This window comes from Salvia hispanica, chromosome 1 (genome assembly GCF_023119035.1).
Source record: "Salvia hispanica cultivar TCC Black 2014 chromosome 1, UniMelb_Shisp_WGS_1.0, whole genome shotgun sequence".
NCBI lineage: Eukaryota > Viridiplantae > Streptophyta > Magnoliopsida > Lamiales > Lamiaceae > Salvia > Salvia hispanica.
The window spans coordinates 5,339,906-5,366,952 of NC_062965.1; the positions used below are offsets into that span (position 1 = coordinate 5,339,906).

Sequence of the window (27,047 nt, forward strand, 5' to 3'; positions counted from 1 at the left end):
ACCAAAACCTTTTGGCGCGAAAATTGAATCCCCAATTCTCACTCCCCATTTTCTGTATCTCCATCTCTAATCTTCACTCTTTCCTCTAATCATATCACGCCAAATCGAGCTCCAAGTTAATCGTAAATCGGGCTGGCTGGAACCTCCGATTAATGGCTCCGCGGAAGAGGGCGAGCTCAGGAGGCAAGAAGCCGAACAATCCAAATCGCGAGCAGCAGCAATCTGAACCGTCTAAATTTGGTATACAGCACTTCTTTGAGCGCCACTCCCAGACCCAAATCCAGAAAAGATGTGACGACCCCACAGCTGATTCTGCCGCAAACAAAAACTCCCGGATCGTAGGTAAGCCGATTGCGGGTCGGTCTAAAGTGGGACCGGAGAATCCTTGTGATGCAGTTGAATCGCGGACTGAATGTGTAAGGGGTGTAAACACTAGAATTAATTCGGTAAATGCGAATGACTGTGTTTCTCGAAATGATACAAGCGGAGGCAATGTGCCTGTGGAGGATCATATTGGAGCTGTAGATGTAAATAATGTGGAAAAGACGGAAAATTTGTTGAAGGCTGAGATATCTAGTCGATCGCCAGATCCACGGCTGGATAATTTATCGCCGGTGGTGATTGATGTTGAGGATAATCAACTGGATGTGACACCAGAGACGTCCAAGTCTGTCTCGGTTAAGCGTTTCAAGTTTTCTCCTGGAATGGTAATAATTCTTACTCTTTGAATAGTTGGATTGAGCTTCTGTGGCCTATGGTTATCTGGGCGTGCATATTTACTTTATATACAGATGGAAGGAAGGATAGATCGTTCTGGATAATATAGATAAAGAATTGAATTAACTCATTGAAGAAATTTTTCTGTGTGACATAATTCGCTGGAAAAACTTGAGAATTTGTTCAGTTTAGATGATTCACGCTTGAGAAATAGAGGAAAGTATTCGTGTTTCCGGTTTGCAAGCTGCATATGAGGATAGTGGATACATTCAGTGCCTTCTGGAGCCATATTGTAGAACATTTCCAATGTGGGAGTCTTTATTCTTTTTGCATAAATGGCAGAAACTGCCTATTCATTTTCTCTTGGAATGGTAATAACTCTTACCCATCGTATAGTTGGTTTGAGCTTCTGTGGCCTATGGTAATCCGGGCTAGTCTATTTACTTTATATTCATATGGAAGGATATGTCGTTGTACATGATATAGATAAAGAATTTAGTGTAACAGTGAAGAATTTTGCCGTGTAACGTTATTCACTGGACAAACTTGAGATTTATACAGTTTAGATGATTTAACGGTTGAGGAATAGAGGAAAGATCTGTGTTTCCGTTTTGCAAGCTGCATATGAGGATTGTGGATACATTCAATGCCTACTGGAGCCATATTGTAGAGACTTGCATCAAATGTGGTTTCTATATTCTTTTTCCAGAAATGGCAGAAACTGTCCTTTCATTTTCTCTTTCAACTCTTCCGTAAATGTAGACTAGTAGCAAGTAGAGTTCATGACTTCATGTTATAACTAAACGTTGTTGAAGTGAAACAATTAAACATAACGCTCAAGATCAGTTATGCAGCTGATGTAAGAGTGTGAAGTAGGTAGAATGTTTGTTGCTGTCACTTTTGTTTTGAACTTCTGTCTTGACCCTTTGTATCTCTTGATAGCTAATCAAGCAGACCCAGGATGACACGGTTGATGAGGTGACATGGAAAATTTCTCCAGTAAATGAGAGGCTGCATGCTATGTCTAAGCATTTACATGGGAGGATAAGTGTGTTGGCAGATTCCACTAGGTTTAACTCAATGAATTTTCAAGAATGCTCACAGGAAAAGGTCCTCTAGATTTTCTTTTTGGGTATTGCCGCATTTCGGTTTTTTATTATTTTTAGAGTAACAAACTAGTTCCTGTTTGTAGGTAAAAATTTCTCCTAACATGTCGGGGAAGCTTGAGAAGTGGCTTTCTTCACCTCCACTAAAGCCGCATAGGAAATCCATAATATGCTCTGACGGGCTTGCGTCAAGAAAGGTCAACCATGGTCTTAATTTAAGCTGCCCTGGAAATCATAGAAATTCGAATTGCACTGATAAATCTGGATTACGTGATTCTCAGAGCCCATTCACTACCCCACCCTCACTGTCTTGTTGCACCGGCAAGGTGGCCCAACTAATATTTTCACATTAAAAATTTCATTTTCTTAAAGACAATAAATGTTTTTCTTATTAAATTTGATGACACATGAGATGCAGGCTGTTGAAGAAGTGGGTGACAAAGGGGTGCCCAACCAGTTGGGTTCAAGACAGCACAAAAAGGTTATAATTATTCTCTCTCCAATATTCGTTTATTATTGTTCCTTTGTCAATATTAAACACCAGAAGTATATTCTGAATTCACAATCATTATATCTTTTCTCATGACAGGCTTTGATTGAACTCTTAGATCAAGTAGAGGATGTAATATCTGTTGAAAGTTCATCATCTAAAGATGCTCAATCACACTTAGATGTTGAGAGATACAGCAAAGCTGATGTTGTTGTACACCGCCCAACAACACATTCAGAAGAAAATAGATCCACTACATACTCAAATTTCAGTTTTCTTGTATTGGAGGTAGGCACCAATACCTTTTTCCTTATACATTCCCCTTCATGAAATACAAGATTGTCCTGACAAAGTTCTATTTTTACATCTGCAATAGGTTTCAGAAAAGCGCGGACTTTCTGGATCATCTGGTGGTCCTCCATCCGTTTTCAAGGTATGCATGCTCTTTTGTTAACTTGGGCATTCTTATGCTACTAGTAAGGGCCTTCTGGGTAATACTAATATCATTACAGGTACTACGCTTATTGAATGAGCAAAATGGAGCTGAACGGTCCTTGCAATTGTGGGATGCATGGTGAGTAGATTGAGACATTCCTTAAAAAGCAACTGATTGTTAGATGTTTGAATTTGAGCATGCACAGGTTTAGGTGGAAGTACTATTTTATTACTGTTACTGTTAATCTGTTTTGTTGTCTGTGGTCTTATCTGGATTTCATTAACATACTAAATACTGAAAACAGGTACATACATTTTCTTCAGTCTTGCAGTGTAACTTAAATTTACAACCCAGTGAAGGCTAACTGCCGAGATTGGTCTTTTATATGATTTCCAAATTCCAATACCAAGCAGTCTACTAATATATTCTACCTTTAGATCTGCCAATTTGGATCAGTCAAAATTCATCTTCTCTTATTTTCGTGTTGCACCTCTTGTTTCTGCACAGTCATCTCTTAGTTGCAAGCCACTCTAAGTGTCCCAGTGTTATTGGTTGGGCTGTATTATGCTCAAATTTTTTAGAAGTAGTGATTGCTATAAATTTTCTCATTTTCTTATTATCATACTAGGTATGACAGTGTCGTGGCGCCTGGAGACACTGTTCATGTTGTTGGTGAATTCGATTCCGAAGGGAAGTGTGACGTCAATCGTGAGAAGAACTTTTTCATCGTCCACCCAGATATCTTGGTATCTGGAACTCGGGTATAACCAATTATTCATTTTCTTCTTCTTTGAGTTTTGAGCTTCAGCTTATGTGCACTCATACAATGTGTAATATAACAGAACCATATTGTGTTGAGTTCAAGATTCCTGCTTTCACCTCTTTCCTAATTGTTTTCTAAATTGCCTTACTATAGGTTTCTGCTAGTTTCAGCTGCCCAAGGCGCACCGTCCTGGATGAGAGGATAAAAAGCACGGAGAATTCAACAGCAGCATTGATTGGTACCTTATTGCATCAGATCTATCAGGTTCTAAAAACAGCCATCCTAAAACATATATTCTGATTAGCTACACTATGTCATATGTGATTTTCTTAGCTAACGTTGAATATCTTTAGGCTGGCCTCATCAGTGAATCCCCCACGAAAGAATCCTTAGAAGAATATGCCAGAACAGTGCTTCACAAAAGTCTTGAGAATCTCTATGCATGTGGAGGTGGGGACCTTATGGATTCCTTATTCTAACCGTCACATTTTCTGCTTTGTACTACACTTGAAATTTTTACCTTTGCTTGTATACTCTAGCAGCTTAGACTTTCATACAATAATAGAACACAGGTTATCAATTTTTTTTCAAAACTAACTCCATGGTTGTTGGTTTATTGCAGCGAATGAAAATGATATCTTCAAAACTATGATTGCAGCAATCCCAAAAATATTGAATTGGATATCCTCCTTTCGAGATTCACAGGTACTGTGGTAAAGTTATGATGTATGCAATTTTAGGTGCTACATTTGAATTGCTGTAAACTGTAGTACTAAAATTCTGAGAGTATGCCTTATACAAGATAAACTTAATGAATCGTACTCTTTTTTTTTTCCTCCAAGCTATGCATATCTATTCTTTTTACACATGTTAAGGCTAATCCTAAGGTGCCTTGACTTTTTAACTAGACAACTATTTCCCACTGTGGGATCACAACCTCTGACTTGGGTTTTATTATTCCCTTTTAGGGTTCGAAAAGCCCAACTGTAGACTTCAATAGTGATGAAGGACTAAAGAAGGTCAAAATTTGCGAGGTATGGACTTTTATTTTTATAGGTACATAACAAAGTCAGCTGGTTAACTCTTTTATCGCATGATATTATTTATTCTTTTCATAAAATTAGCTTTTGTCTTCATCAAAAAGTACCATGAGTTCAATTTTGTAAAATACAATTATGTGAGTCATCCTTTAGGTTAAATTTGTAACCCACAATATTGGTGTCCAAGCTAATGTGAAACTAGTATAACAGAAAGAAGTATTTCCTCTAAAGTCAAAGAAATATTGTGTGTGGGTAGCATTCTATGTCTTGTTGACTGTTTGTTATGAGTATGAGTATCTCCCCTCAATTTCAACCCTGTTTGCAAAAATTGTCAGCAAAGAGAAACAAGATCTACAAAACAAAACATTGACATTATATATTTTTTACACATTGCTTATACTTCATACCTACTTAATCTTTCTGTATATCCAGTCTGCTCTATGATTTTTCAAGGTTTGGTAAGAAAAATGACAAGTCTGCTTTATGATATTGTGTTTGATTAGATTTAGACTTTTAATACACAGGTAATCGACATTGAAGAAATGGTCTGGGGCCAAAGGTATGGATTGAAAGGAATGATTGATGCTTCTCTCCGAGTTAGAACCAACACAAATTCTGCAGAAGCTAATGAAGTAATTATGCCTCTGGAGTTCAAAACTGGAAAGGGAACAAGTGGACAGGTGTGTTAATTGTCAACCCCGTTATGGGAAGGAGCAGTATGCTTTTTTAGTGTGACCTCATATCACTTGATGTTCTTTTTAGTGTGACCTACTGTAATACTTTTTTTACATTTTTTCATGGGTGCAGGTAGCTATAGAGCATACTGCACAAGTGATGCTATATACTCTCCTGATGTCAGAGCGGTGTGTTATCAACAAGATTTTCTTGCATGCTTATATTTTTTCTGCAACGGTTTAACAAAAAACCTTCAATAGTTACATGCATAAGTTTTCTGTTTTTTGTCCTCTTTCAGGTACATGATGAACATTGAATGTGGTCTTCTTTATTATCTTCATACAGATGAAACACGGGTTTGCTACCATATTTGGTCTTCTTCCTACCCTTTTTGACTACTCAATATTGAACACTCTAACATGCATATTTTGTGAAGGGAATCTCGGTTAAAAGGTCTGACTTAATGTGGCTCATTATGCGGCGCAATGAACTTGCAAATGATCTGCTTAAGGCATCAACAACTCAGCAATTTCCACCTATGCTACAAGTATCTTCACATCTGATTATTTATTTTTTCCTATTAAATCTTTTGATATGCTTCTCACGTTTGTATACAATTTTTTGTCATTTATTTCATCCAGAATCCAAATGTTTGTAGAAGTTGCAGGCACCTGAATGCCTGCAGTGTTTATCACAAGGTCTGTCATTTGAATCCTACGATTTAACAGTTAGCTCATTTTGCTGATATAGTAGTCAATTAATTCCTGCAAAATTTATTTCTTAAGTTTGTTTCTATGTGAAGGCAAATGGAGGTACTGTTGAAGGAAGTGGACTAGGTGCCATGTATGAGTCGCTTGTGTCCCATTTAACCTCAACACATGCCATTTTTCTCCAGAAATGGGAAAGACTAATTGATCTGGAGGCTAAACATGTGGAGGTGTTGTGACTGACTTGCTACATTTTGTTTGAATCTTTGATGCCTATTCATAATTTATAACTTATCCATGTAGATTGCAAAGAAGGAGAGCTGGCTCTCTAGCAGTTCTAGGAATGACCACCACCCCATTTCTCTATCATCCTTGGTTCTTGATAATTCAGATACATCATCAGAGAGAAAAATGTCCAGGAGAAACCGATTTGTTTACCGCTTTGTCTCTCCTGAACAACCAAATCATGATCCATTACGTGCCTCCTCTCCCTTAGAGCATATGTTTCGAAATGGAGATTATGTGGTATGTTGTTTTTGTCTTCTTGTTATCTTCAAGGATTTTGAGTACTCAACAAGTGGACACTCACTAGCTTGTAATGGGATATAATTATGTTTTGAAATGGAGATTATGTGGTTTGTTATTTTCATTTTCATTTTCATTTTGAGTACTCCTGTATAGTTATATCAACAAGTGGACACTTACTAACTTGTAATGGGATATAATTTATTTTTTTTCCTTGCTTTCCTTGATAAATTTTTCCCCCTGCAATCCTTAGGATGTATCTTGGTTGGTTTTCTTAGGAAGAATTCAAATGATCTTCTTGCAGTTGCTGTATTTATTTAAATTAGTTGACAGAATTTGTATATGTATGTACCATACTGTGTTCACACTTTTACCCTGATAAAATGGAATGTGATTGATTGCATTTCTTAGTTCTTCAATGGTTGAGAGTATATCTTTGCCTACCATCACATGCAAATGTATAGTACCTCAAACTCAAACTTATCCATTTATGGTCACAGGTATTAAGCACTGAACCAGATCATCTACGAGTTTCTAATGGGATTATTGAGGACATTGGTAACTTCCATGTCTCTGTAAGTACAAGATTTGGGTAGTCGATATGTCAGTTGCATCATAGATACTTATTACTGCATTTCCTCCTTCCTAAAGGAAAAATTAAGATGCTACCAAAAACTTGCAGCTGCATCATTCTTATCACTTGTGGTACCTTTATCATTTAAAATATATGTTATCATAGATGATAATATATCTGGTTCTTGTATCTTTTAGGTATCTTTGGCAAAGCGATTAAGGCTTCCAGGGCATAGTCCTAGGTCTATGACAGAGGAACTCTGTAAACAATCCTGGCGAATTGACAAAGATGAAATTATGACATCATACGCAATCATGAGGTTAGCAAAATATTCTTACTGTTATATAGTTTTTCCTAGTTCTTTAACAGAGCATACAATAATGTGATGGTACTTATACCCTTACCAGGTTCAATCTTATCCAACTCTTTTTGCAAAATGAAAGTAGTACTTGTCTGAGGAAGAAGGTTGTGGATCTTGAGGTGAACATTCTGAATCTTATGTTCCTCCTTTATATTAGTTCTTTTTAATCACATAACAAATTTCAAATGCTTATCCCTTCAAACGATTGCAGATGCCTAGATTTGACAGTGGCTGCATACTTAGTCAAGATCCCGCCATTTCATATGTCCAGTCAGAGAAAAGTTTAAATGATGATCAAAGAAGAGCTATACTCAAGGTCAGAATGTAAACTCTGTTAGTTACTAAAGCCGAAATTATTCTCTCTAGTTTCCATTCTGTGTACAAGAAAAAGTTGGCATTCCTTTTATGTGATGTTCTAGTTGTTGATAACATTTGTATACGACTAATCTCAGATACTCACAGCTAAGGATTATGCTCTTATTCTTGGAATGCCTGGGACAGGCAAAACTTCCACCATGGTACATGCTGTGAAGGCTTTGCTGCTAAGAGGTGCATCCATTTTGCTCACATCCTACACAAATTCGGCCGTTGACAATTTATTAATCAAATTGAAAGCTCAGGTCATAATTCATCCTTGCTGCATCATTTCGTGATAGTTAATTGTCCAAGTACTCAAAAGCTCGGAGATTGGGTTTTTGCTGTAATAATAATTTTGTCTACCTTATATGTGTGTGCAAGATTCCATGTAATTGCTAATACTTTTAAGTGATTCTTGTGCTGATAATCAAGAAGAAGATATGTTGTGCCTCCTCAACATGTGCAGGACCTAGTTTCCTTTTTTGTTTCTTTGATTAGTTGATAGAGGTCACACTTCTTTATATTTAATCATTTTGAATTTTGGGTCAACGAAAGGGGTCCCCTATTTGCTTTAGGAAAATAACTAGACTCAGCAGATCAATGCAGAAATATAATTTCAAAATAAAGAGGACATTAATTTTATTACTTCCATACAACGAAATGGAGGTATGCAATGTTTAAAATTTTATGACTTTTTGCAGTAACAAGATGTATGCATACTTCAGCAGCCTTTGTTATTTTCCAGTTTTTTATTTGACACAATGTAAAAACGTGATATTCCCAATATAGTAAAATTTTAGAAGTTTTGTGTTTGTTTGTCTTATTTACCAACTACAATTATGTATAAATAGCAAAAACTATAATAATCTCTACTTTCTTGTTTAGCTTAAAAAATAATGAGGAAACTTGATTACCTCTAAAGGTGAGTATGAAGACACCCATGGCAGAGTTATTGTCATCATATCATTTGGGATTAAAAGATAGATGTGCTGCAAATAATTATTACAGACATTGCTATTTACTTATTTAGTTCTCTACTAGTTGCCTTGTTTCTTGTTGCACCCTTTTGAGGGTTCTGTTGCATCACACTGTTTGAGTACTTCTACAGGGCGTAGATTTCATAAGAATCGGAAGGAACGAGGCGGTGCATGAGGAAGTTCAAGAGAATTGCATATCAGGTTGGTCAGTTGTAAGTGATAAGTATAGCCTCATTTACAATCTTAATTTTATTTTTTTTAACTTTTCATACAATCATTGTGATGGCAGTAATGAATATGAATAGCACCCAGGATATTAAGGAAAGGCTAGAAAAGGTTAATGTTGTTGCTGTTACTTGCTTGGGAATAACGAGCCCTTTGCTAACTAACAAGAGGTTTGACATATGCATCATGGATGAAGCAGGACAGATAACACTTCCGGTATTTTTCTTTTTATCCACTAATATTTTTGGTACAAGTGATAAAAAAGTTTTCAAGTTTCATTAATTTCAATTTCTTTGAAAAAATTAGGTTGTGTGACAATACACCAACCATAGAGCATAGACATTATAGGTAGTGGCCCTTCATTTTGATGCTCAGAAAACCAACACATAATTCTGTAAATGACAATTCTGTAAGCGTTTAATTTGACCAAACTGCGGTAAGTTGATATGGAAGTTGTCTAGCTGACAATGCACTTGAAAGAAACATAAGGCGAAGGTTCTCTCTGTCCATATGTTTTTGTTTCTCTCTCCAAGTCCCACGATAATCAATTTGCCAATCTGTGTTAATGAGTTTCCATCTAGTTGCATTGCTTGTTACCATAAAGGCCTAGTAGATGAGCCAAAATAATTTTATTTTGTATCAAGTTGCACTGTTGCAAGTATAATTTTTCTTAATATGATTGACACATTACCAAGCAATAGTTAGCTTTTATTACTCATTATGAACAGTCTGCACCAATGTATCTGATGGATGTTTTAGATAAGTTCTTCCTGTTTCTTAATCAGGTATCCTTGGGTCCACTCGCATTTGCTTCAAGATTTGTTCTCGTTGGGGATCATTATCAATTACCCCCACTCGTCCAGGTTCATTTCTTTCTTCGTAATGCTCCCAAGCCTCGTAAAGTATTGGCGACTAATATATATGAATTGCATTCCTGATATTAGAGTCCAGAGGCTAAGGAGAATGGAATGAGTGTGAGCCTCTTCTGCAGGCTCTCAGAAGCACATCCACATGCGATTGCAGCTTTGCATTTCCAGGTACTCCATTTTCATTTATGGCTTGTTCTGTATGTTTGGTGAAAATCTAAATGCAATATTTGTGCAATATGTAGTACCGGATGTGCGCAGACATAATGGAACTCTCGAACGCCTTGATATATGGAAATAGATTGCGTTGTGGTTCTACAGAAATAGAGAATGCAAAGCTCAAGTACAGGTCTTCAGCTTCTTCACCTGCGTGGCTGATTAAGGTCTTCATAGAATATTTACATTATCTCTTTCTATACAGTTTTCTTTTCCCAGGTTTGGGAAAATGCCAGTTTGATTAACCAGTTCCTAAAGCTATGTCAGGACATAAAAATTATCATAGTTTTCTTTTTCTAAGTTGAGAAAACCATCGACACTGGCCACTGCATCTCAAGTACTGCTGTACTTTTTCTTGGCATTGAGCACCTAGATTATAAGGCCCACATTGTCATTCATGAGATGTTGGGTGCGAAACCCATTCGTTGTTATTTCTGGCATTAAAACATGGGAGTGTTCTCTAAAATTTGCATAACTATAAACTAACTTGGTTAAGTTCTGCAGGTTCTGGATCCAAACCAACCTGTTATATTTATCAACACAGGTTTCTCCCCCACAAAACCCATCTCTTCATATTTAAAATGTAATTACTAATGATTATCGATTATTTATATACTTGAACAATCTACTTCTCTTCCTAATGCAGATTTGTTGCCTGCATATGAGAGTAATGACCGGAAAGCTCTAAACAACCCAATCGAGGCACATATTATTGCAGAGGTGAAAATAACCTCTCAATTTTCCTCCCTCCCGAGAAATTTTACAGTTTTATTCAGAAATGAATGTAAGCGCAACTCCTTGTTACTAAACGTTTTTTTTATGTTCCTTACGTATTTATTCTTTAAATAGGCCGTTAAACTCCTGGTACTTAGAGGCATTGAAGGGAAAGCTATTGGCATTATTACTCCTTACAACGCTCAGGCTAATCTCATTCGAGAAGCTGCTCCTGAAGGTGTGGAGATACATACCATAGACAAATATCAGGTAATGCTTGATGAGATAGTTGCCTACTAGTGTAATGAGACCTGTTCTAAGTTTCGCAAATCTGGTTGCTTGCTCAAGGATATTTCAGGAATCAGGATACATTTTTTTTTACATTTTCTTACACAACCTAACAAATTTGTTAATGTTCTGTCCTAAAGTTACTGATGTCCATTTTGTAGCTGCATCACAACAACGTTAGAAAGAACATAACAAATCAATGCCAAACATTGGTGATCGCTAAACCAGTGTTGATTTTATTTTGTTGTTACAGGGAAGAGATAAGGACTGCATATTGGTGTCCTTCGTGAAGTCCTCTGAAACCCCTAGGAACGGCACATCTTCGCTTCTTGGAGACTGGCACAGAATAAACGTAGCTCTTACACGTGCCAAGGTTCGGATTCTTCATGTCCGTTATCATCAATAACGCTTATCCATTTCATATCCAACCTAGAAAACTGATGAATGCATATTGATGTTTGAGCAGAAGAAGTTGATCATGGTGGGATCATGCCGAACTCTGTCGAAAGTGCCATTGCTGAAACTCATGATTGAGAAGGTGGAAGAGCTTTGTGGAATGGTGGTGGTTTCAAACAAGGAAATCAAATACCAGCCTGAGCTAAGGAGATGCTCTCACCTCATCTAACTTCTCTTCTCCTTTATGTAATTTGCTTGTTTTGGCAATTTTGTAGAATATTTTTTATGCCAATAGATCCCCCTTTCTTTGCCATTGAGCAATCAAAGAGCCATGATTACAAGATTTAATCTTAATTTTAATGTATGAAAATTCAATGCAGTTGAAAACATAAGTGACTCAAATTAAATTACAAAAATCAAAACCCTTGAAAATAAATTACAAAATCTGATCTTTTCCGCCTAAAAAAGACACTGCACTAGAGAATTAGGGAAGCTCTGCTACTAGCAGATTTCAATGGCGGCAGAGCGACAGATGAAGCTCGGCAGTCCCTCCAACGGTAAACCTGCACCTTATCACTGCTCAATTGACCGATTCCACATGTAATTGTTTCTAGCGTTGATTGAACAGAAGCTATTCTCCAGCAACTCAGGAGCGGCATTGCGAGTTTCGAGATTGCCGCTTCCCCGGTCGCTTCACTTTCCGGTCAATGCGGCGGAAGCACGCGTCATCTCACCTCATCCGTCGCTACCTCTCCGGGATTCTTCGCCAGGATTGGCAACCCAGTGTAAGGGGACTTTTATCAAACACGTGGTGATTGTGCCGGTTTTGCTGGTAAAAGGAATTGATTAAAGTAGGTAATTAGAATCTGATCGGTGTTTTGTGTTTCAGAAGTGTGGGTTCGCCGGCAATGAAGAAAGTTGAGCGGTATTCTGTTCGGAAAGTTACCGGTGATGGCCGCTGCCTGTTCCGTGCACTGGTATGACTATAAAAAGTGAAATATCTGTGGTTTAGGAGTAGGATTTGTTTGATTGCTCAAAATTTCAAATTCAATTGCATCTAGGAGTGATGAGAACTTGCAAAGAAAAATTTGTAACGGATGAATCGTTTAATTTAGCCAATTCTTTTTCTTTGAGGTTAACGACCAAAAGATTGTTTTTTTACTATGTAACTCCCAAAAGAGTCTTCATTGAGGAATGGATAACATACCGTTGGAAAGATGGTCGAATTAGCTTTCACATGCCACTAGCCTTGCAGGAGTTGGACATCTCCAGAGAAAGTTACTGAATAAGCAAACATTTTGTGATAATGAGTTCAAATTTTTGTATTTTATTTTGGGTTTGAAGTTTTTGCTTGGAATCAGGTAAAGGGAATGGCTATCAACAAGGGTATGAGACTCGGCCCAAGGGAAGAGAGAGAGAGTGCAGGTCCGTGTATCAGACTTGTGGGTTCCTTCGATTATCTTTCTGTTCCTTTCTTCTAGTTGGAAAGATTATGTGTAACAAGTTTGAGGTTTCTGACTGGTTGAGAAAGATGCCAGCTGATCCCATAGGAACTCTGTTTGCTTTAGCTTTTTATGCTTTTCGGAGATTATGCAAGATGAAAGTGACACTTGCACGATTCAACAACAGATGAATTACGTATGGCTGTAAAAGAAGTTATATGTGACAATGAAAAAGAGCGCTTTCAGTTTGAAGAGGCTTTGGTTGCAATAACTGTCGAGGAATCTCTGAAACGGTGAGGCCTTCATTAGTTGGTGGCTAGGTAACCATCCATGTTCTTTAGATGACGTTCAATCATAATGTAAATTTTATCTGCAGTTACTGCCAACGCATTGGAAGGCCAGATTTCTGGGGCGGAGAGCCTGAACTTTTGGTTAGTACGAAAATTTTATCCCTCCTTTTCTTGCTCTTGATCTTGTCTCTCTGAAAGCTCTTTAAATTTTCATTTGATGAATCTCTTTAACATCAGGTGCTGTCAAAGTTGTGCTGCCAGCCAATAGTTGTATACATCCCGGAACATGAGGTATACTTTTCTTGCACATCGCATCATCTCTAGATTATATTACAAGTGGTGGAGCATTTTAAGTTTTGATTACACCATAACTGAATGTTAATCTGGATTGTGCTTCACATCATCCGAATCAGACTTCCTCTTTAGCCTAAGGTCCTCGCGATAATCACTCTTTTCACCGGACCTTACATCTTGCACACACATCTTCTGATAGTAACGAGAACTCATATGCCAACTGCATCAACACTGTTGGTACAACTTTTATTTAAGCATCTTTGCACATGGTGCGTGATCAGAATCACATAAAGGAAAGAAAATATTAGTACTACAATACAAAGCTGTTAAAAAAACATGCAGTTAGTATACAAACCCCGACATTAACTTGGTGATAAACTTGCAGCACGGTGGAAGGGGAGCCGGTTTCATTCTGATTCAAGAATACGGCTCCGAATTCCACAAAGGTTCGGAACAAGGGAAGCAGAAGGCTGTTCGATTGCTCTACACAGGAAGAAACCATTATGATCTGCTAGTGTGACTTTGTAGTTTGCCCAATGCTCATGTTGACAGTTTATGATATGCAATGTTCTTGTGTATTATCTTTTGGAAGGTTAGAATTTATGCTGTATTTGAATTTCAGTTATTTTGTTAGAAATTTTTGAATTAATGAAATTGAGGTTGATTTGCATATATAGCTCTTAAATTGATTTTTATCTCCATATGTATTACTAGTTTCAAATCCAGCACACTTTTAATGTACAGTACATAAATTTTCTGTGATTTAGATATGAATGCATCACTTTCCAAAATTAACAATTTTGTTTCAAAAATATGTGAAAAAATCCTCTATCTTCTCTATTTTGTATTACTTGAGTATCTAAAACCCTTGAAAATAAATTACATAATCAGATAACCTGAGTTTAATCCTTCTAAAAAAAGGTTACTGCATTAGACAATTAAGATAGCTGAAAAACTTAATACTACAAAATAATGATAACCAAGACTGTGATATTGTTATTAACTTCCAAATTCCTTCTAAATAAATCATGGTTAAGGAAGCTAGTACAAGCATAATTCAATGGCTGCAAAAGTATATCATGGTAAACACAATTACGGGTTAAATGCAAGCACTAAAAAGAGCTCACATGGTATCTAGAAAATCACTAAAAATTGCTACTAAATCCAGGCATCCAGCTCAAAACACCTTTGCACAAAGAAAACTCTGTCAAATTGGTACAAAAATAAACTCATCTTTGTTAAGCAGGCAGTACAAAATCTAATAATCCTCTTTCATCATTTAATCAAAAGAAATAACTTCTTCCGTGACATCCAATAATTCCTCAACTTCCACATCTTTTGCTTCGTACTCTTCTTCCTCATCACTTGCTTCTCCATCACGGAGCTTCTGTCTCTCCAACTTCTCTTCCTCGTGCAATCGCTTCCATTCACCAATCCATCTAGCCCACTCTTCCTTCAACATCTTCCTCTTCTCGCGGTCCTGCTCACTCAGCAACATAGATACATCTTGATCCTCAGCCTCGTATTTCTTGCTGTATTTCTTCAGATTCTTAGCAATCTCTTCTTCCTTCTCAGCTGTCAAGAAAGACGGAGGCCTTGGACGCCACAAGAACTGCAGTTTAAACCATTCAACATAGTGAGTGAGAAAATCCACCTAGCTGCTGCCAAAGACGTTGACTACTACCTCATTCACCCATAGGTCCAATTTTCTCATCATTCAATAAACCTAGTCATCTCAAAACTGATTAGTTTATATGATTGGAATACTTACTTGAAAGAAATGATCCTTGAGGATTCGGTAGAGCAGTTTTCCATTGAAGGACCATACGTTAAAACCGTTTTCCATCTCATGGACAGATGTGACTGCAGTCACACAATACCTATAAAAACAGATAACCTTAATACAAATGATGCAGTAAGTTGATAATACAATACCAACTCAATTACCAAACACAATAAAAGTATTACTAAAAGAAAAGGCCAGATAAATCTGACCATCAATATGTGAAATATCTGGTAAAACAAATAAAAACTATTACCTTCCAGTAGGATCCCATTCAACATCTGTTGCCATGAAGTGCTCAGCTTGAGCCATGGTCTCAAGCTCATCCACATTATAAAACTCTAACTGTCCATTGAAACCTTTCAGCCCAGCAAGAATGATGAAACGGCCACCTGGAGACCAGAAAAGAGCATTGGCCTGCTTACCCTTGAGGGTAGCGAGCTTTGAAACCCGGCCAGTGTTAGTCCCACTACGCATCGAGTAGAAACTCACATCAGGCCTTGGATTATCACCATGAATAACTGCAAACCTGTGGCCTTTTGGCTCCCAAGCAAAGGCAATAATCTTATCATTTTTATTATCGAGCTCTAGAACCTCAATAGGTATGTCCCTTTCCTTGATCCTGAAAAGCTCAAAGCCAGTATATGTGCTTTTCTTTGTTTTTGTGTATCTATCAACTTTAACAGCAAGATATTCCCCATTACTTTGCCAGTATATTTTACAATCACTGACACTGAATAGATTCTTTTGCCTCAACTCTACTTTGCTTGGGATTTGCACAAGACTCACCTGAAATAAGAGATATAAGTCAACCAAATGAATGAGACACCCCCACAGGGACAGAAAGCAACAATTTCAGATAGTGATTCTCATGCTCACCCTTGCAGGTTGATTTCCTCCACCCAGTTCGGGCACAAAAAGTGCAAGAATGGAATCCGTAGGTGACCAACTGAAGTCAACAACATTTTCTACCTTTATTGATTTCTTGTCAATAAGACCAAAGGTTTCTGTTTCATAAACAGACACGGCATTCTTTCCGATTCTGGCAAAGTACTTATCTTCTCGTCCGCCACCCCACCTGGAGGTGAACATGATTCAAAATATCAGACAGCATTCAAACAAGACAACCATTAGCTCTTTGTATTTATAACTGATAATATGTTGAGAAACAGGGAAATTATGGGTACAAAAAACTTGTATGATAAATCACCTGAAAACAGGCCAAGAAACGCCACTGACACCTCCAGTTCCACCAATAGCAAATTCATCTGCACTACCTTTGAAATCTCTCATTAATTTTCCACTTCTTACGTCAAAAATGTTAATCACGACCCTCTGTCAAAAAATAATCTACTTCAGTAAAATACATTCACCATCTCAGTTCACTTATATTGGACCATCAAAGTGATACCTCACAGAAATAAGGTCATAAAAATATATTACATGGGTGTCACGTGGATTGCTAGGCTCCTGGCTGCTGTAAGTCACCAGAAATCTCTCACCAGGTGAGAAGTCTATCAGTTTTACCTGCAATTTACACTGTCAGAGCCAGAACCTATGATAGAAACAATGTGGTAATGCATAGCATATCAGATGCCAAAACTACCTGGGAATGTTGATAACGCATCAACCGGTTGAAAGTAGTAGCACCACCCCAAACTGCAGCACCCTGCCTGTGTACTGTGGCCAAGTAAGTCCCAAGTGGGGACCACTGAACAAAACTTTCTGTCCAATACTGCAGCAAATGAGCATTTAAAAATTAACGTGAAGCAAACAATAAAAAAGTGGTACTATTAGAAAACAAGAATGCCCATTCTAAGCACAAGAGCAAGCAGAGTAATATAAAGAAATTCACGCACGGATCTTTTGTAAACAAGCTCAGGTTTTGACTGCCTTGCATCATTCCATAAAACCTCAGTATCAGTGCCAGCACGGATCACAAACTGATCGCGGGCCTTTTCATCCATAAGCCATTTTTGAAGATTCTCCTGCAAGAATTGACAAGACGTCATAAAAATGACAAGATTCTCTTGCTCCGGGAACCATATGCTGCTCTACTACTTTCCTCATAGAGTGAGTTCGAGTGTGAGAGACTAACCCCTGGAGTATAAGGCTTGCTCTCTGGAGGAGCCCACTGCTCTGGGACCTTTAAAAACTTCTCGATATCATCAAACATATTAACAGAAAATATGTGAGAACGATCCAGTTTGTACCCATGGGTCTTTTCCTTAGCTAGTTCAGCTTCCTACAAACAAAAATGTAAATCAGTTCCCTGAATGAAAGTGATGGCCTGGTTATAATATACTTTAGCACCTGAAATACAGCCACTCTGCTCCTATACCAATTATATCTTATGTGATTCTTAAAAGTTTATAAATATGTTACTCTTCCATCTACATAGTGAGCAAGGAAATGAAACACTTCCACCACATGATGGACAAGGCAACAAGGAGTATAAATTTTAAATTTTCAACACAAGCTGGACCAAGGGAATAGGAAGGTTACAAAGAAAAATTCAATCTTTTCAACCAGTAGATGAATTCCAGGTAAATAAACGACGTATCGGAAAAGATGGATAATAGCATCAAGAATGAAGCACTTAATAGCCATATAAATTACTCCCTCCATCCGTGAAAAAATGTCTAACACTTAGATTATCAATATACTTTAAAACATTGTGATGTGAATTGCAACACTCATAAGTTTTTTATTAACTTAAATGAAGAAACGAAATTACACTAAAAAGAAAAAAGAAGCAATGCATCACCTGAGGAGTGTTATACTCAATGAAGCAGTATCCCAGGGTTTTCTGAGTGTCGGGATCGGTCGGCATCCAGAGACCACCCTCCTTGATAACACCTATTTGGCTGTAAATTTTGCGAACCACTCCTTCTAATTTGTCAAACTTCTCTTTTGGAACCACCGGCAAATTGTCCACCACGATTATGTTCCCGAAGCCCTCTTCAAATTCGAAATCTTCCTCCTTCTTCAAATCCTCATCGTCACTTCAACAAAGAAAATCAATCAACAATATGTTCTAAAAAAAGGAATATGGCGGTAAATTTCTCCGAATTCATACCTGACGATTCCGAAGGTTTCTCCGGCGGGCAGGCGAATAGAATCAAGATCGAGAGAGTCGAGGTCCACGTTGAGGCGGGCGGCGGTGGCGTGTAAATCTTCCGTCGACATCACGTCCGCCATGATGATGGGTGAGAGCTACCAGAGAAGTGTATGCACCCGTAGATGTGTATGCTTTTCTGCAAGTGCAGCCAGTTTGGGAAGATGATGGAGAGAGAGAAAGAGGGGAGAGTGCTTAGGGTTTTTGATTCCCAAATACTGTAGCTATAAAGTTCTGGGTGATTCTCTCATTTCTCTTTCACTAAAATAACTTTCTATCTAATCAGTCAATAATAGTTATGAAGGAACGTTTATATGATAAATAATCAATATTAATTGTATAAAGAAACGCATATATGAGAACTAATAATGAATGAAACCATGATTAGGATATTAATTTTTTACATTGTGGACTATTAAAAGTAACGTATGTATGAGTAGTACATATGAATATGTAAATTTATATTAATTACAATAGCACCCAAAATTTATAAATATTTCAAAAAGTGGCCCAAACTCACCTTTTATATATGTATAGATAATCATAAAATATTCAAATTAATCAAAACTTGATTAGTTTCATACATTTTAAAATTAAAATACTCAAATAAAAAAGTTTCAATTTTCTCATTCATAGTAGTATACAATTGGCGTATTTTATTGATGTTAAAATTTGAATACAACAATACTTCAATAGAAATAAGAAAGAAAATAAAAACATAAAAGAAAATAAAAATATATATACTGTATATTTATTAGAGTGAAACATGTCATTTTCAACATCATTTTGTGCACAAATAAAACAATTGAGACTAATTATAATTTCAAGATTTAATATTCTAATCATAAAGTTACTCTATGATTCACCAGAAATCTAGTTTAAATGACAATTAAATAGCCCTCAATTTTATTTTATTTTAAACTAAGATTGTGTTGGTACTCACAATAAACATGTAGTTGTGATTGCAATATTACTCCTACTTTATAATAAAATTAGTATCACCCACGTACACGACCCATTTTCTTTTATTCAAACTTATTTTATACGGTAAATTGATTTTATAAATTCATAAAAATATCATTGTATGAAATCTGAAATCATAAATATATAAAATAAAAAATAATTATTAAAAAATATAAAATTAAACAAAGAAAAAAAAATAACACATTTACCAAATGAGAAACAATATTATTATTTCAAGTTCTAAACTCATATAACCAAATAAGTTTATAAACTAAAAATTGCACACAAATCACATATCATTTAAATCACTTTTAGATCTATACTACAAAAGATCCATCACGAACACATGTCAATAAAAATAATGTATAAATATATATTAGAAGACCAAATCGATCAAAATCATCAACAAAAATATAGCATAATAGTATGGAATATACAACCGATATGCATGCATTTAGCCGAAATTAAAACTGGTTGCATACCCTAATAGTATTCCCCCATCGCCTACTTCCTGTGTAGCTGCTACCACCCATACCACGTCCAAGAAAGACAAATGAATTAGAGCTGCCAACAACCTAATATTCATATAGAGCACTACATGAAAAATTATACATCGATACTTTACAATAGTACATGAAGAAAAGGAAAAAAAAATTAGATAATTAAGCTCGACACTTCAAAACATAAATCACTTCCACCATAAAGACCTGCAAAGAGAACAACATAAACAACACGAAGAGTACGAAATTATTTGCTCTTTCTCTAGCATCTCTAGTACTCAAAACTATATTTGCCGAAAAGTATAAATTGTGACCCTCCAATCTTGATCTCCTGCACCATTATAAAACATGAAACATAGTATTTAAGAGTTAGAAAACCAACCAATGAGAAATGATATAAAAATTAAATATTTTTATGAGGGAAGTGAGAAATGATATAAAAATTGAATCTTTTTAATTAAAGTGGGAGTGAGAAAAGAGAGGTCTTTGTTTGTGGCATTACCAGTTCGTTTGGGGCGGCCATCGTCGTCGTAGAGCTTGGTGGTGCCGCCGTGGGGGACGTCGATTGAGATGTCGAAGATTTGGTTGTTATGATGGTACGATTCCCCCATTTTCGTGTGGTTGGAAAACAGCACAAAAGAGGAATGGGATTATGAAGAGAGTTTAGTGTGTGAAGACAATGTTTCGAGTTTTAACATTACCACTAACTATACACTAATCCATTAACTATAGAAATTTAATAACCAACTAACACTTATCACAAAATTTATATATTTTTAATTTATTTAATATTTATTTTAAATGGCCATTTCCCTCAATCACAAATGAAAAGAGTGAACTAATACAAAAAATTTAAATTTATAAAACAAGAATACGTATAAGAAAAGCATAGTTTCAAATCCATAGATATCTTATTTTTCACTCGAGCAAAATAAACGAGATATGCGAATCATCTTCCTTCATTAAAGCCCTCTCTGTTAAGATTCAAAGTATACATGATCTAAGCAAATCAAATGATCCAGATCAAGAATGGAATTCATACACATGCCTCTAATCTTGAACACTCACTTCCCTCAACACTTTTGCAGCATCCTCCGGCAAAACAGGATTGATATAGCATCCAGTTCCGAGCTCGAATCCTCCCACCACCGTTAGCTGAGGAACTATCTGTATAAACCAGTGAGAGAAAGGTAGCTCTGTCGACTCTGCTCGAAGAGGAGCACTATGTATCACCATATTATACGGCGGGTTTTTCAACTGCAAACCCATCTTCCCCAACATAAGCTTCAACATACCACCAAGATCTCTTGCCTGTCATACATCAGCCATCCTCTCAACAAACAAGCAAGTAAAAGTACTTTACTAGCAAGAGCAATGCAGAGTTAGGGGGTGAGGGTGAGAGATAATGTATTACCATATCAGGATCAATATCATGGAAATGAGAAGAGTGGTGACGAGGAATGATCCATATCTCGAAAGGAAACGTTGCAGCAAAAGGCACGATCGATATGAAATGGCTGGACTCGTGAATCGACAAATCTTCTTGTTTAACTTGGCAAATGGCACATTCTCCCGTTTGCTCGAAATGCTCCTTCATACTTTGAATCCTTGCAGAAGCAGTGGGTGGAATGACAGGGAGGGCTAAGATCTGACTGTGAGAGTGGCTCATTGATGCCCCCGCTGTCGCACCGTGATTCTTGAAAACCTAATTGCATCGATGCAACAGATATATGGATTCACATTTATCCCAATCTCAAAGACAGCTTGTAAGATTTAACAACGGATGATTGATCATACATTCTCCCAACACATCAGTTTCAACGTGTCCACAAACTTTTCACAAATTCAATTTGCTTATCATGATGGGAATAATATGTATGCAATATGCAAGTGATAATATTATAGATTGATTAACATAATTTAATGATTATATTAAGCAATTCTAATTCTGGCACAGTAAAACTTATATAATCCTCATTCTCAAACCTAATTTAGCAGAGTTGAGTGATAAATTAGGGAGATAGGGAGATGAACCTGGACGTATTTAACGGAATCAAAGGCGCGAAGCTGATCGATCCGCTTCTTATAAGCGAGCAAAACATCAGCAATCTGAGCCGGGGAGAGATCGGCGAGGTGAACCGGGTGCGCCGGCGACTCGATCACCACGTCGTGGAAGCCCGATCCGCGCAGAGTAACCTGACCGCCGCCGCCGCGTTCAGCATTGAGGGGTTCCAAATCGCGGCTGAGAGCCGGGTAGAGGTTCTGGATGACCCGAACCTTCCAGTCGAGGGTAGATTCCGGCGGGAAACGGAAAATCTCGGGGGCGCACTCATGCTCGTGACCGGCGCAAAAAGGGCACTCGGTGTGGGTATTGGCGCTTGAAGAGGCGTCGGTCTTGGATTTGAAATCGGAGGGGCGGCGCGCTCTAGCCGGAGAGAATATCACCCAGCGGTTGTGGACGGCGTCTTTCCGGATCTCGGGGCTCCGATTTGTTGCCATTTACTGGAATTTTTGCTACGTTAAGCTCTCATTTTTACACTGTTTAGAGGCTTCGAGATTTTATATCCAAATTAATAGAAAGGCAAGAATACTCCATAATTCATTTCCTATAAAATCAAGTTACTTTTATAATCACGTGTATATCGTCATCATCAAAAAGGTAATCCATCTACAATTCAATCCCAAAAATCCAGTTACTTCTACAACCACATATAACATCAGCATATTAAATTTTGTTACAACTAAAAGTCTAAAACAATCCGATTTAATCATTTCCTATTTTAATTCATAATTGAGTGTAGGCAATAACGGCAAAATTGCTTCACCATTTCATACGGGGATTTAGGGAAAATTCAAACTTGGGAAAAAATCCTTATCAGTTATCAATGCCACCGAAGTTGGCTTGTTATCAATATCATAGTATGAGACTACGAGGGTGAAATTCACTGATATAGAAATGGCAAAAATTCAAGTGACATATACAAACACATTATAACATGGTAACATCAGGTGTCTCAACAGATTTTGTACAATGGGACTACACTATTCTTGTTGTAATGACTAATGATATAGGAAATTTCAGCAAATAGAAATCCTTTGCAACTGTAGCAAAACTGCAATGGCAAGTCGAGTCTCTCACGAACACTAGGATATCAGTCGATCCCCAAGCTCGAGTATGGTTCAAAACCACCCTGAAAGTTTGAGCAAGAGGAAGAGTTATATACTTATACAGTGCCATCTTCAATCTCAAAATAATGCAAAAGAGAAAACACTTGACCGAGAAGACTACTTACGGCACAGTCATCATGCACGCGCCATATTGTTTCACCCAAAAGGTTAGCCACAGATAAGACTGTAAGCTGGGGAAAATAGTTTTGCTCTGAAACTGGAATGGTGTTCGTTATGATAACCTCTTGAAAGAGACCACTTGACAGCCTTTCTATAGCGGGAGGACTGCACAAGTATGCCAACACTTTATTAAATCCAACACATGGCTTTTCATTGATCTTTGACTAATGAAGATATTAACAATGGTTTACTAAGCTGATCAGCAATATGTCGAACAGTATAGAGCATCATTCATGTCAATGTGCAAATATTGAAGGTTACACATCATGCCCAAATTTGGTTAAGCAGCTACATCATTTATAAGTCAAGTGACGTAACTTCACAGAACCAATGCAGGAATTTAGATGAAGCAATCGAATAAGCTTTAAGTCCATACATTAGAGACGGAGATCTTATTCGAAGTTGAAATCTATTTTTCCTATAAAAGTCTGCACCGTGATTTAAGTTCCAGACAAGTATTCAACAATTGTTAGCTCCAGGAAAATCTATCAACTAGTAAAACTGTCTAAAATATGGACCTAGTACCTGAAAACAGCGTGAGTGCTGCAAGCATAAACCTCCCTAGCTCCTTCTTGATGTAATAGAGCAGCTCCTTTTGCAATAGTTCCTGCATGGCATTTTGAATGAGAATTTTTTCAACATATCATAATAATGAAAGACTGCATCCATCCAAAGGAATACAAGATGCAGATGCCAACTATTTGAGCAATAAAAGATAACAAAAAAAAAGTGCAACAGTGAACCATTCCAGCTACAGACTACAGATGACTATATCATCTTATCTTGATATTGAGAAGGGACTGAAAATGCCAAATAAAATTACGATACAGGCATACATCATTACTGTCGGAAAGAGACTTTCCTGATAAACTTACCAAGTTTTTGGTAACTTCTTCACACTTCCCAAAGGGATTTTCATATTTCAGATTTTCAGTAAATATTCCTTTAAATAATTTTTTACAGGTTTAGAAGCTTCATACTCTAAGCAAAATATCTTAATTTGCTTGATCAATTCCAATCAAATAAGGAATAAGGACCAGTTAATGAAATATTTGTAACAACTAACCAGCAGTATCAATCATGTCATCCACCATCACTGCCACTTTTCCCTTAACATCACCAATCAAATTCATCACCTGAATATTTGAACAAGTCAATATTAGGGTTCAAGATTCTTTCAAAGGAAATGAGCAAACATATGTTAGATTGTGACAACCAAACATACAACCTCTGACTATTCTTCCCAACCTAGTAATACTCAAGACTGAAGAGGCATTTCTGAACTAGATAAGGTGCACTAACAAGCATACATAGTGTTAAAGAACTTCACCTCAGCAACATTATGCCCCTGACGCCTTTTATCCACAATGGCCAAAGGAGCATCAGATAACTTTTTGGCAAAAGCTCTAGCTCTAGCAACCCCACCAACATCAGGTGAGACCACAACCAAATCATCAGCACATATCATCTTGCTGGCAAGATAATCAAGTATGACTGGCTGCAAATAATAGTGCTTGATTATATTACACTGGGAGGAGTAACCCAAAGCATGCAACTAGGACAGTAACATGTAAAAGTTCTTAAGAAGTGCACCATATATAGAATTAATTATGATAATAATTGGAGATAAACTCTCAAAGTATGATAAACTATGGTAGTCTTTGAAAAATTTCTTTCATAAAGTTCAACTAATCGCCTATGCAAATTTACAGGCCAATAATAAGCTTAGTGCACAAGTTATATCATATGTAGCAAACGCCAATTTTATATGCAGTTTTTTGCTTACCTGGCCATACACATGATCTACTGGAATGTCAAAATATCCAATGGACTGTCCAGAATGGAGGTCACATGCTAAAACCCGATCTGCGCCTGCTTCAGTAATCAAATTTGCCACAAGTTTGGCTGCAATCGATTCACGTCCTTGAGTCTGAAAAGGAAATACACTTCAAAACAAACAAAATGGGTGGAGCAAAAGAAAACCAAAGGGTACCATTTTAAATGAAAAGTATAACTATCACAAACATACAGACATATTGATCTAGCCTTGTGGAAAACATAATTGATCTAGCCATGAATTTGAGTTCATCTACTGATTTATTTACATTCTTTCTACGTTTATTAATATGAAGACAAAGGTGCAAGATCAATGTAGAAAAGGCATTACGGAAACATCTGGCAACGATTAAAGTGTATACAATAGACCACCAGAATCAAGCATATACACGAGTTTTCAAGTTATTTAATGCTGAAATGTATATTTGAATATTTTTAATAACACAAAATCAATGTCATCACTGATAAAAAACTGGATGCTGCCAAAGTTTCAACAGAGCATGCGACTAGTCGACAACATAAGTTTATATTCTCATGTTAAGATTCCATATCAGATGGTTAAGGCCAAGAATATTGCATGTGACAGAGGTAACCAGCCACCAACTCTGAACAATCTCTAAAGTGAAAAGCACCAAAATAAGAAATAGGTACATGAGAACCTTACCTTTCGATCAGCCCGTGCATATCCAAAATATGGGATAACAGCAGTGATATTCTTGGCAGATGCTCGACGGCATGCATCAATCATTATCAAGAGCTCCATCAGATTTTCATTTGCCGGCGGGCATGTAGGTTGCACAAGATAAACATCACAACCTCGGACACTCTCTTGTAACTGAACATATATTTCCCCATCAGCAAATCGCTTGATCTTAATCTTGCCAAGCTCCAGACCCATGTAACAAGCAATTTCCTGTATCAAGATTTTCAGTAAATACGCATCCTATAAGAAATATAGGTCTGAACAACGAAGCTCAAGGAGATAAGACATTAAATGTATCATCACAACAATTTAGATAAGAGATTATCGAATCAAACTTCTCCAGAAATTTAAGGTGAAATGATTGTGAAGATAATACAAACTACAATATCACAGAATTTCCTCACAGCAAATGTCACCTTTGGAAAGATGCGGTAATTCAAACTAATTGGCACAACTAATATTGGCACGGCAAAACACATCATGAATTGTAGCAATTTCTCCAAGAAACAAGATCCGATAGCATCAAAGTATAACCGATATCATATCAAACCAATCATTTACAAATATGCAAGTCACTGAATTAAAATTCAGAAATGATACCTAATCGACAAAAAAACCTGGATGTGAGTTCAGTTTCTCCTACATTTTTCTGTAACCGTAGCGCAATCTAGGTTTCCAAGTTCCAATGATTAACATAAACTACATACACTTGAATTACAATCAAATAGCTTCACAAATCGCGAAATCGTACAATCTATCGCCAAATTGTGGCTAATTCATACCCGACGTTGCCTTCACATGAAAGAATAATTTCGACCGAGCTAACAAAACAGATAGCACAATCGAAGAAAAAGATAAAGAAGCAGAGACCTGAGACAGTGAAGGATTGGCAGTTCCTGAGAAAATGCGGAGACGAGTATCGTTTTTAGGAACCAGGATGCCGTCAACGAACTGATTGGAAGTGGTCAAGAAGCTTGGAAGCGCAGGCGACTGCCGACCGTTAGAATCGCGGCCGAGGACCACCGGTCTCCCATTGTCCTTGCACTTGAGTGACTCCGACAAATTGTGACACTGCTGCAAAGACGAGCATAAATAAAACGATCGAGCACATTAATCATAAACAAGCATGAATTGCAGAGAGCGGAGCTTACAATGAAGGTTTTAGAAGTGAGGTGAGGCGATTTCCAGAGGCTGCTTCCGCACAAGGCCATAGAAGCCATTTTTCTCCGACGAAATTCAGGTGAGGCTTCCTTTTCCGGCTTGTGGCCGAGGACTTAGGGTTTAACGCTTTCTTCTCAGGAAAATATCCTGCTTTTGTTGACGGTTTTAACTACTTG

At 37.2% G+C, this 27,047-nt stretch overlaps 5 protein-coding genes across 8 annotated transcripts; 2 read left to right on the forward strand and 3 right to left on the reverse strand.

Annotated features, from left to right (window-relative positions):
- The first annotated feature begins 68 nt into the window (after window positions 1-68).
- On the forward strand, window positions 69-11,746 carry LOC125201464 (DNA replication ATP-dependent helicase/nuclease JHS1). Its single transcript, XM_048099586.1, has 34 exons — window positions 69-707; window positions 1,660-1,827; window positions 1,910-2,149; window positions 2,242-2,304; window positions 2,413-2,601; window positions 2,690-2,746; window positions 2,826-2,887; window positions 3,378-3,510; window positions 3,666-3,776; window positions 3,866-3,962; window positions 4,135-4,217; window positions 4,481-4,546; window positions 5,077-5,232; window positions 5,360-5,415; window positions 5,526-5,583; window positions 5,664-5,774; window positions 5,869-5,925; window positions 6,030-6,164; window positions 6,238-6,459; window positions 6,960-7,034; window positions 7,231-7,352; window positions 7,441-7,513; window positions 7,606-7,710; window positions 7,847-8,014; window positions 8,860-8,929; window positions 9,018-9,169; window positions 9,739-9,816; window positions 9,898-9,990; window positions 10,065-10,202; window positions 10,540-10,579; window positions 10,682-10,755; window positions 10,885-11,019; window positions 11,291-11,410; window positions 11,504-11,746. Exons 1-34 carry the CDS (start codon window positions 153-155, stop codon window positions 11,660-11,662), a joined length of 4,221 nt encoding a protein of 1,406 aa, XP_047955543.1. The 5' UTR covers window positions 69-152; the 3' UTR covers window positions 11,663-11,746.
- Window positions 11,747-11,833: 87 nt separating this feature from the next.
- LOC125201465 (OVARIAN TUMOR DOMAIN-containing deubiquitinating enzyme 3) lies at window positions 11,834-14,131 on the forward strand. 2 transcript variants are annotated; one of them, XM_048099588.1, is made up of 8 exons: window positions 11,834-11,990; window positions 12,062-12,218; window positions 12,326-12,410; window positions 12,795-12,858; window positions 13,063-13,168; window positions 13,252-13,306; window positions 13,403-13,456; window positions 13,845-14,131. In XM_048099588.1, exons 1-8 carry the CDS (start codon window positions 11,948-11,950, stop codon window positions 13,977-13,979), a joined length of 699 nt encoding a protein of 232 aa, XP_047955545.1. In that variant the 5' UTR covers window positions 11,834-11,947; the 3' UTR covers window positions 13,980-14,131. The 2 variants fall into 2 exon arrangements, with proteins under 2 accessions (XP_047955545.1, XP_047955544.1); XM_048099587.1 differs by having other exon boundaries at window positions 11,835-11,990; window positions 12,323-12,410.
- A 499-nt stretch (window positions 14,132-14,630) lies between these two features.
- LOC125200832 (eukaryotic translation initiation factor 3 subunit B-like) lies at window positions 14,631-18,592 on the reverse strand. The gene is made up of 11 exons (XM_048098627.1): window positions 18,322-18,592; window positions 18,010-18,247; window positions 17,341-17,487; window positions 17,102-17,230; window positions 16,849-16,977; window positions 16,686-16,769; window positions 16,453-16,577; window positions 16,122-16,320; window positions 15,499-16,031; window positions 15,231-15,339; window positions 14,631-15,071 (listed from the first exon to the last, which is right to left on the reverse strand). Exons 1-11 carry the CDS (start codon window positions 18,441-18,443, stop codon window positions 14,739-14,741), a joined length of 2,148 nt encoding a protein of 715 aa, XP_047954584.1. The 5' UTR covers window positions 18,444-18,592; the 3' UTR covers window positions 14,631-14,738.
- Window positions 18,593-20,755: 2,163 nt separating this feature from the next.
- LOC125206545 (ADP-glucose phosphorylase) lies at window positions 20,756-22,418 on the reverse strand. Of its 2 annotated transcripts, none has more exons than XM_048105795.1 (3): window positions 21,858-22,410; window positions 21,238-21,528; window positions 20,756-21,134 (listed from the first exon to the last, which is right to left on the reverse strand). In XM_048105795.1, the coding sequence occupies exons 1-3, from the start codon at window positions 22,320-22,322 to the stop codon at window positions 20,874-20,876; spliced, it is 1,017 nt and encodes a 338-aa protein (XP_047961752.1). In that variant the 5' UTR covers window positions 22,323-22,410; the 3' UTR covers window positions 20,756-20,873. The 2 variants fall into 2 exon arrangements, with proteins under 2 accessions (XP_047961752.1, XP_047961758.1); XM_048105801.1 differs by having other exon boundaries at window positions 21,067-21,195; window positions 21,228-21,528; window positions 21,858-22,418.
- Window positions 22,419-22,751: 333 nt separating this feature from the next.
- Window positions 22,752-27,047, reverse strand: LOC125201839 (ribose-phosphate pyrophosphokinase 1-like). 2 transcript variants are annotated; one of them, XM_048100113.1, is made up of 9 exons: window positions 26,862-27,047; window positions 26,581-26,781; window positions 25,672-25,920; window positions 24,958-25,101; window positions 24,502-24,669; window positions 24,238-24,307; window positions 23,697-23,778; window positions 23,117-23,276; window positions 22,752-23,014 (listed from the first exon to the last, which is right to left on the reverse strand). In XM_048100113.1, the coding sequence occupies exons 1-9, from the start codon at window positions 26,928-26,930 to the stop codon at window positions 22,976-22,978; spliced, it is 1,182 nt and encodes a 393-aa protein (XP_047956070.1). In that variant the 5' UTR covers window positions 26,931-27,047; the 3' UTR covers window positions 22,752-22,975. The 2 variants fall into 2 exon arrangements, with proteins under 2 accessions (XP_047956070.1, XP_047956062.1); XM_048100105.1 differs by having other exon boundaries at window positions 26,581-26,784.

Excerpts from the sequence above, each read along its gene's own strand:
- LOC125201464 (XM_048099586.1), top strand. The coding sequence starts at position 153 with ATGGCTCCGCGGAAGAGGGCGAGCTCAGGAGGCAAGAAGCCGAACAAT. Across the intron at positions 5,416-5,525 it reads ACTCTCCTGATGTCAGAGCG|GTACATGATGAACATTGAAT; the intron begins GTGTGTTATCAA and ends GTCCTCTTTCAG. Across the intron at positions 10,756-10,884 it reads AGGCACATATTATTGCAGAG|GCCGTTAAACTCCTGGTACT; the intron begins GTGAAAATAACC and ends TTCTTTAAATAG.
- LOC125200832 (XM_048098627.1), bottom strand. The coding sequence starts at position 18,443 with ATGGCGGACGTGATGTCGACGGAAGATTTACACGCCACCGCCGCCCGC. Across the intron at positions 16,770-16,848 it reads TGCGTTATCAACATTCCCAG|GTAAAACTGATAGACTTCTC; the intron begins GTAGTTTTGGCA and ends TGTAAATTGCAG. Across the intron at positions 16,321-16,452 it reads GTTTCTTGGCCTGTTTTCAG|GTGGGGTGGCGGACGAGAAG; the intron begins GTGATTTATCAT and ends GTTCACCTCCAG.
- LOC125201465 (XM_048099587.1), top strand. The coding sequence starts at position 11,948 with ATGGCGGCAGAGCGACAGATGAAGCTCGGCAGTCCCTCCAACG. Across the intron at positions 13,169-13,251 it reads GTCGAGGAATCTCTGAAACG|TTACTGCCAACGCATTGGAA; the intron begins GTGAGGCCTTCA and ends TTTTATCTGCAG. Across the intron at positions 13,307-13,402 it reads GCGGAGAGCCTGAACTTTTG|GTGCTGTCAAAGTTGTGCTG; the intron begins GTTAGTACGAAA and ends CTTTAACATCAG.
- LOC125201839 (XM_048100105.1), bottom strand. The coding sequence starts at position 26,930 with ATGGCTTCTATGGCCTTGTGCGGAAGCAGCCTCTGGAAATCGCCTCAC. Across the intron at positions 25,102-25,671 it reads ATGCACGGGCTGATCGAAAG|ACTCAAGGACGTGAATCGAT; the intron begins GTAAGGTTCTCA and ends TTTCCTTTTCAG. Across the intron at positions 24,670-24,957 it reads TAGATCATGTGTATGGCCAG|CCAGTCATACTTGATTATCT; the intron begins GTAAGCAAAAAA and ends TATTATTTGCAG.
- LOC125206545 (XM_048105795.1), bottom strand. The coding sequence starts at position 22,322 with ATGGCAACAAATCGGAGCCCCGAGATCCGGAAAGACGCCGTCCACAAC. Across the intron at positions 21,529-21,857 it reads ATTCCGTTAAATACGTCCAG|GTTTTCAAGAATCACGGTGC; the intron begins GTTCATCTCCCT and ends CGATGCAATTAG. Across the intron at positions 21,135-21,237 it reads ATGATATTGATCCTGATATG|GCAAGAGATCTTGGTGGTAT; the intron begins GTAATACATTAT and ends GATGTATGACAG.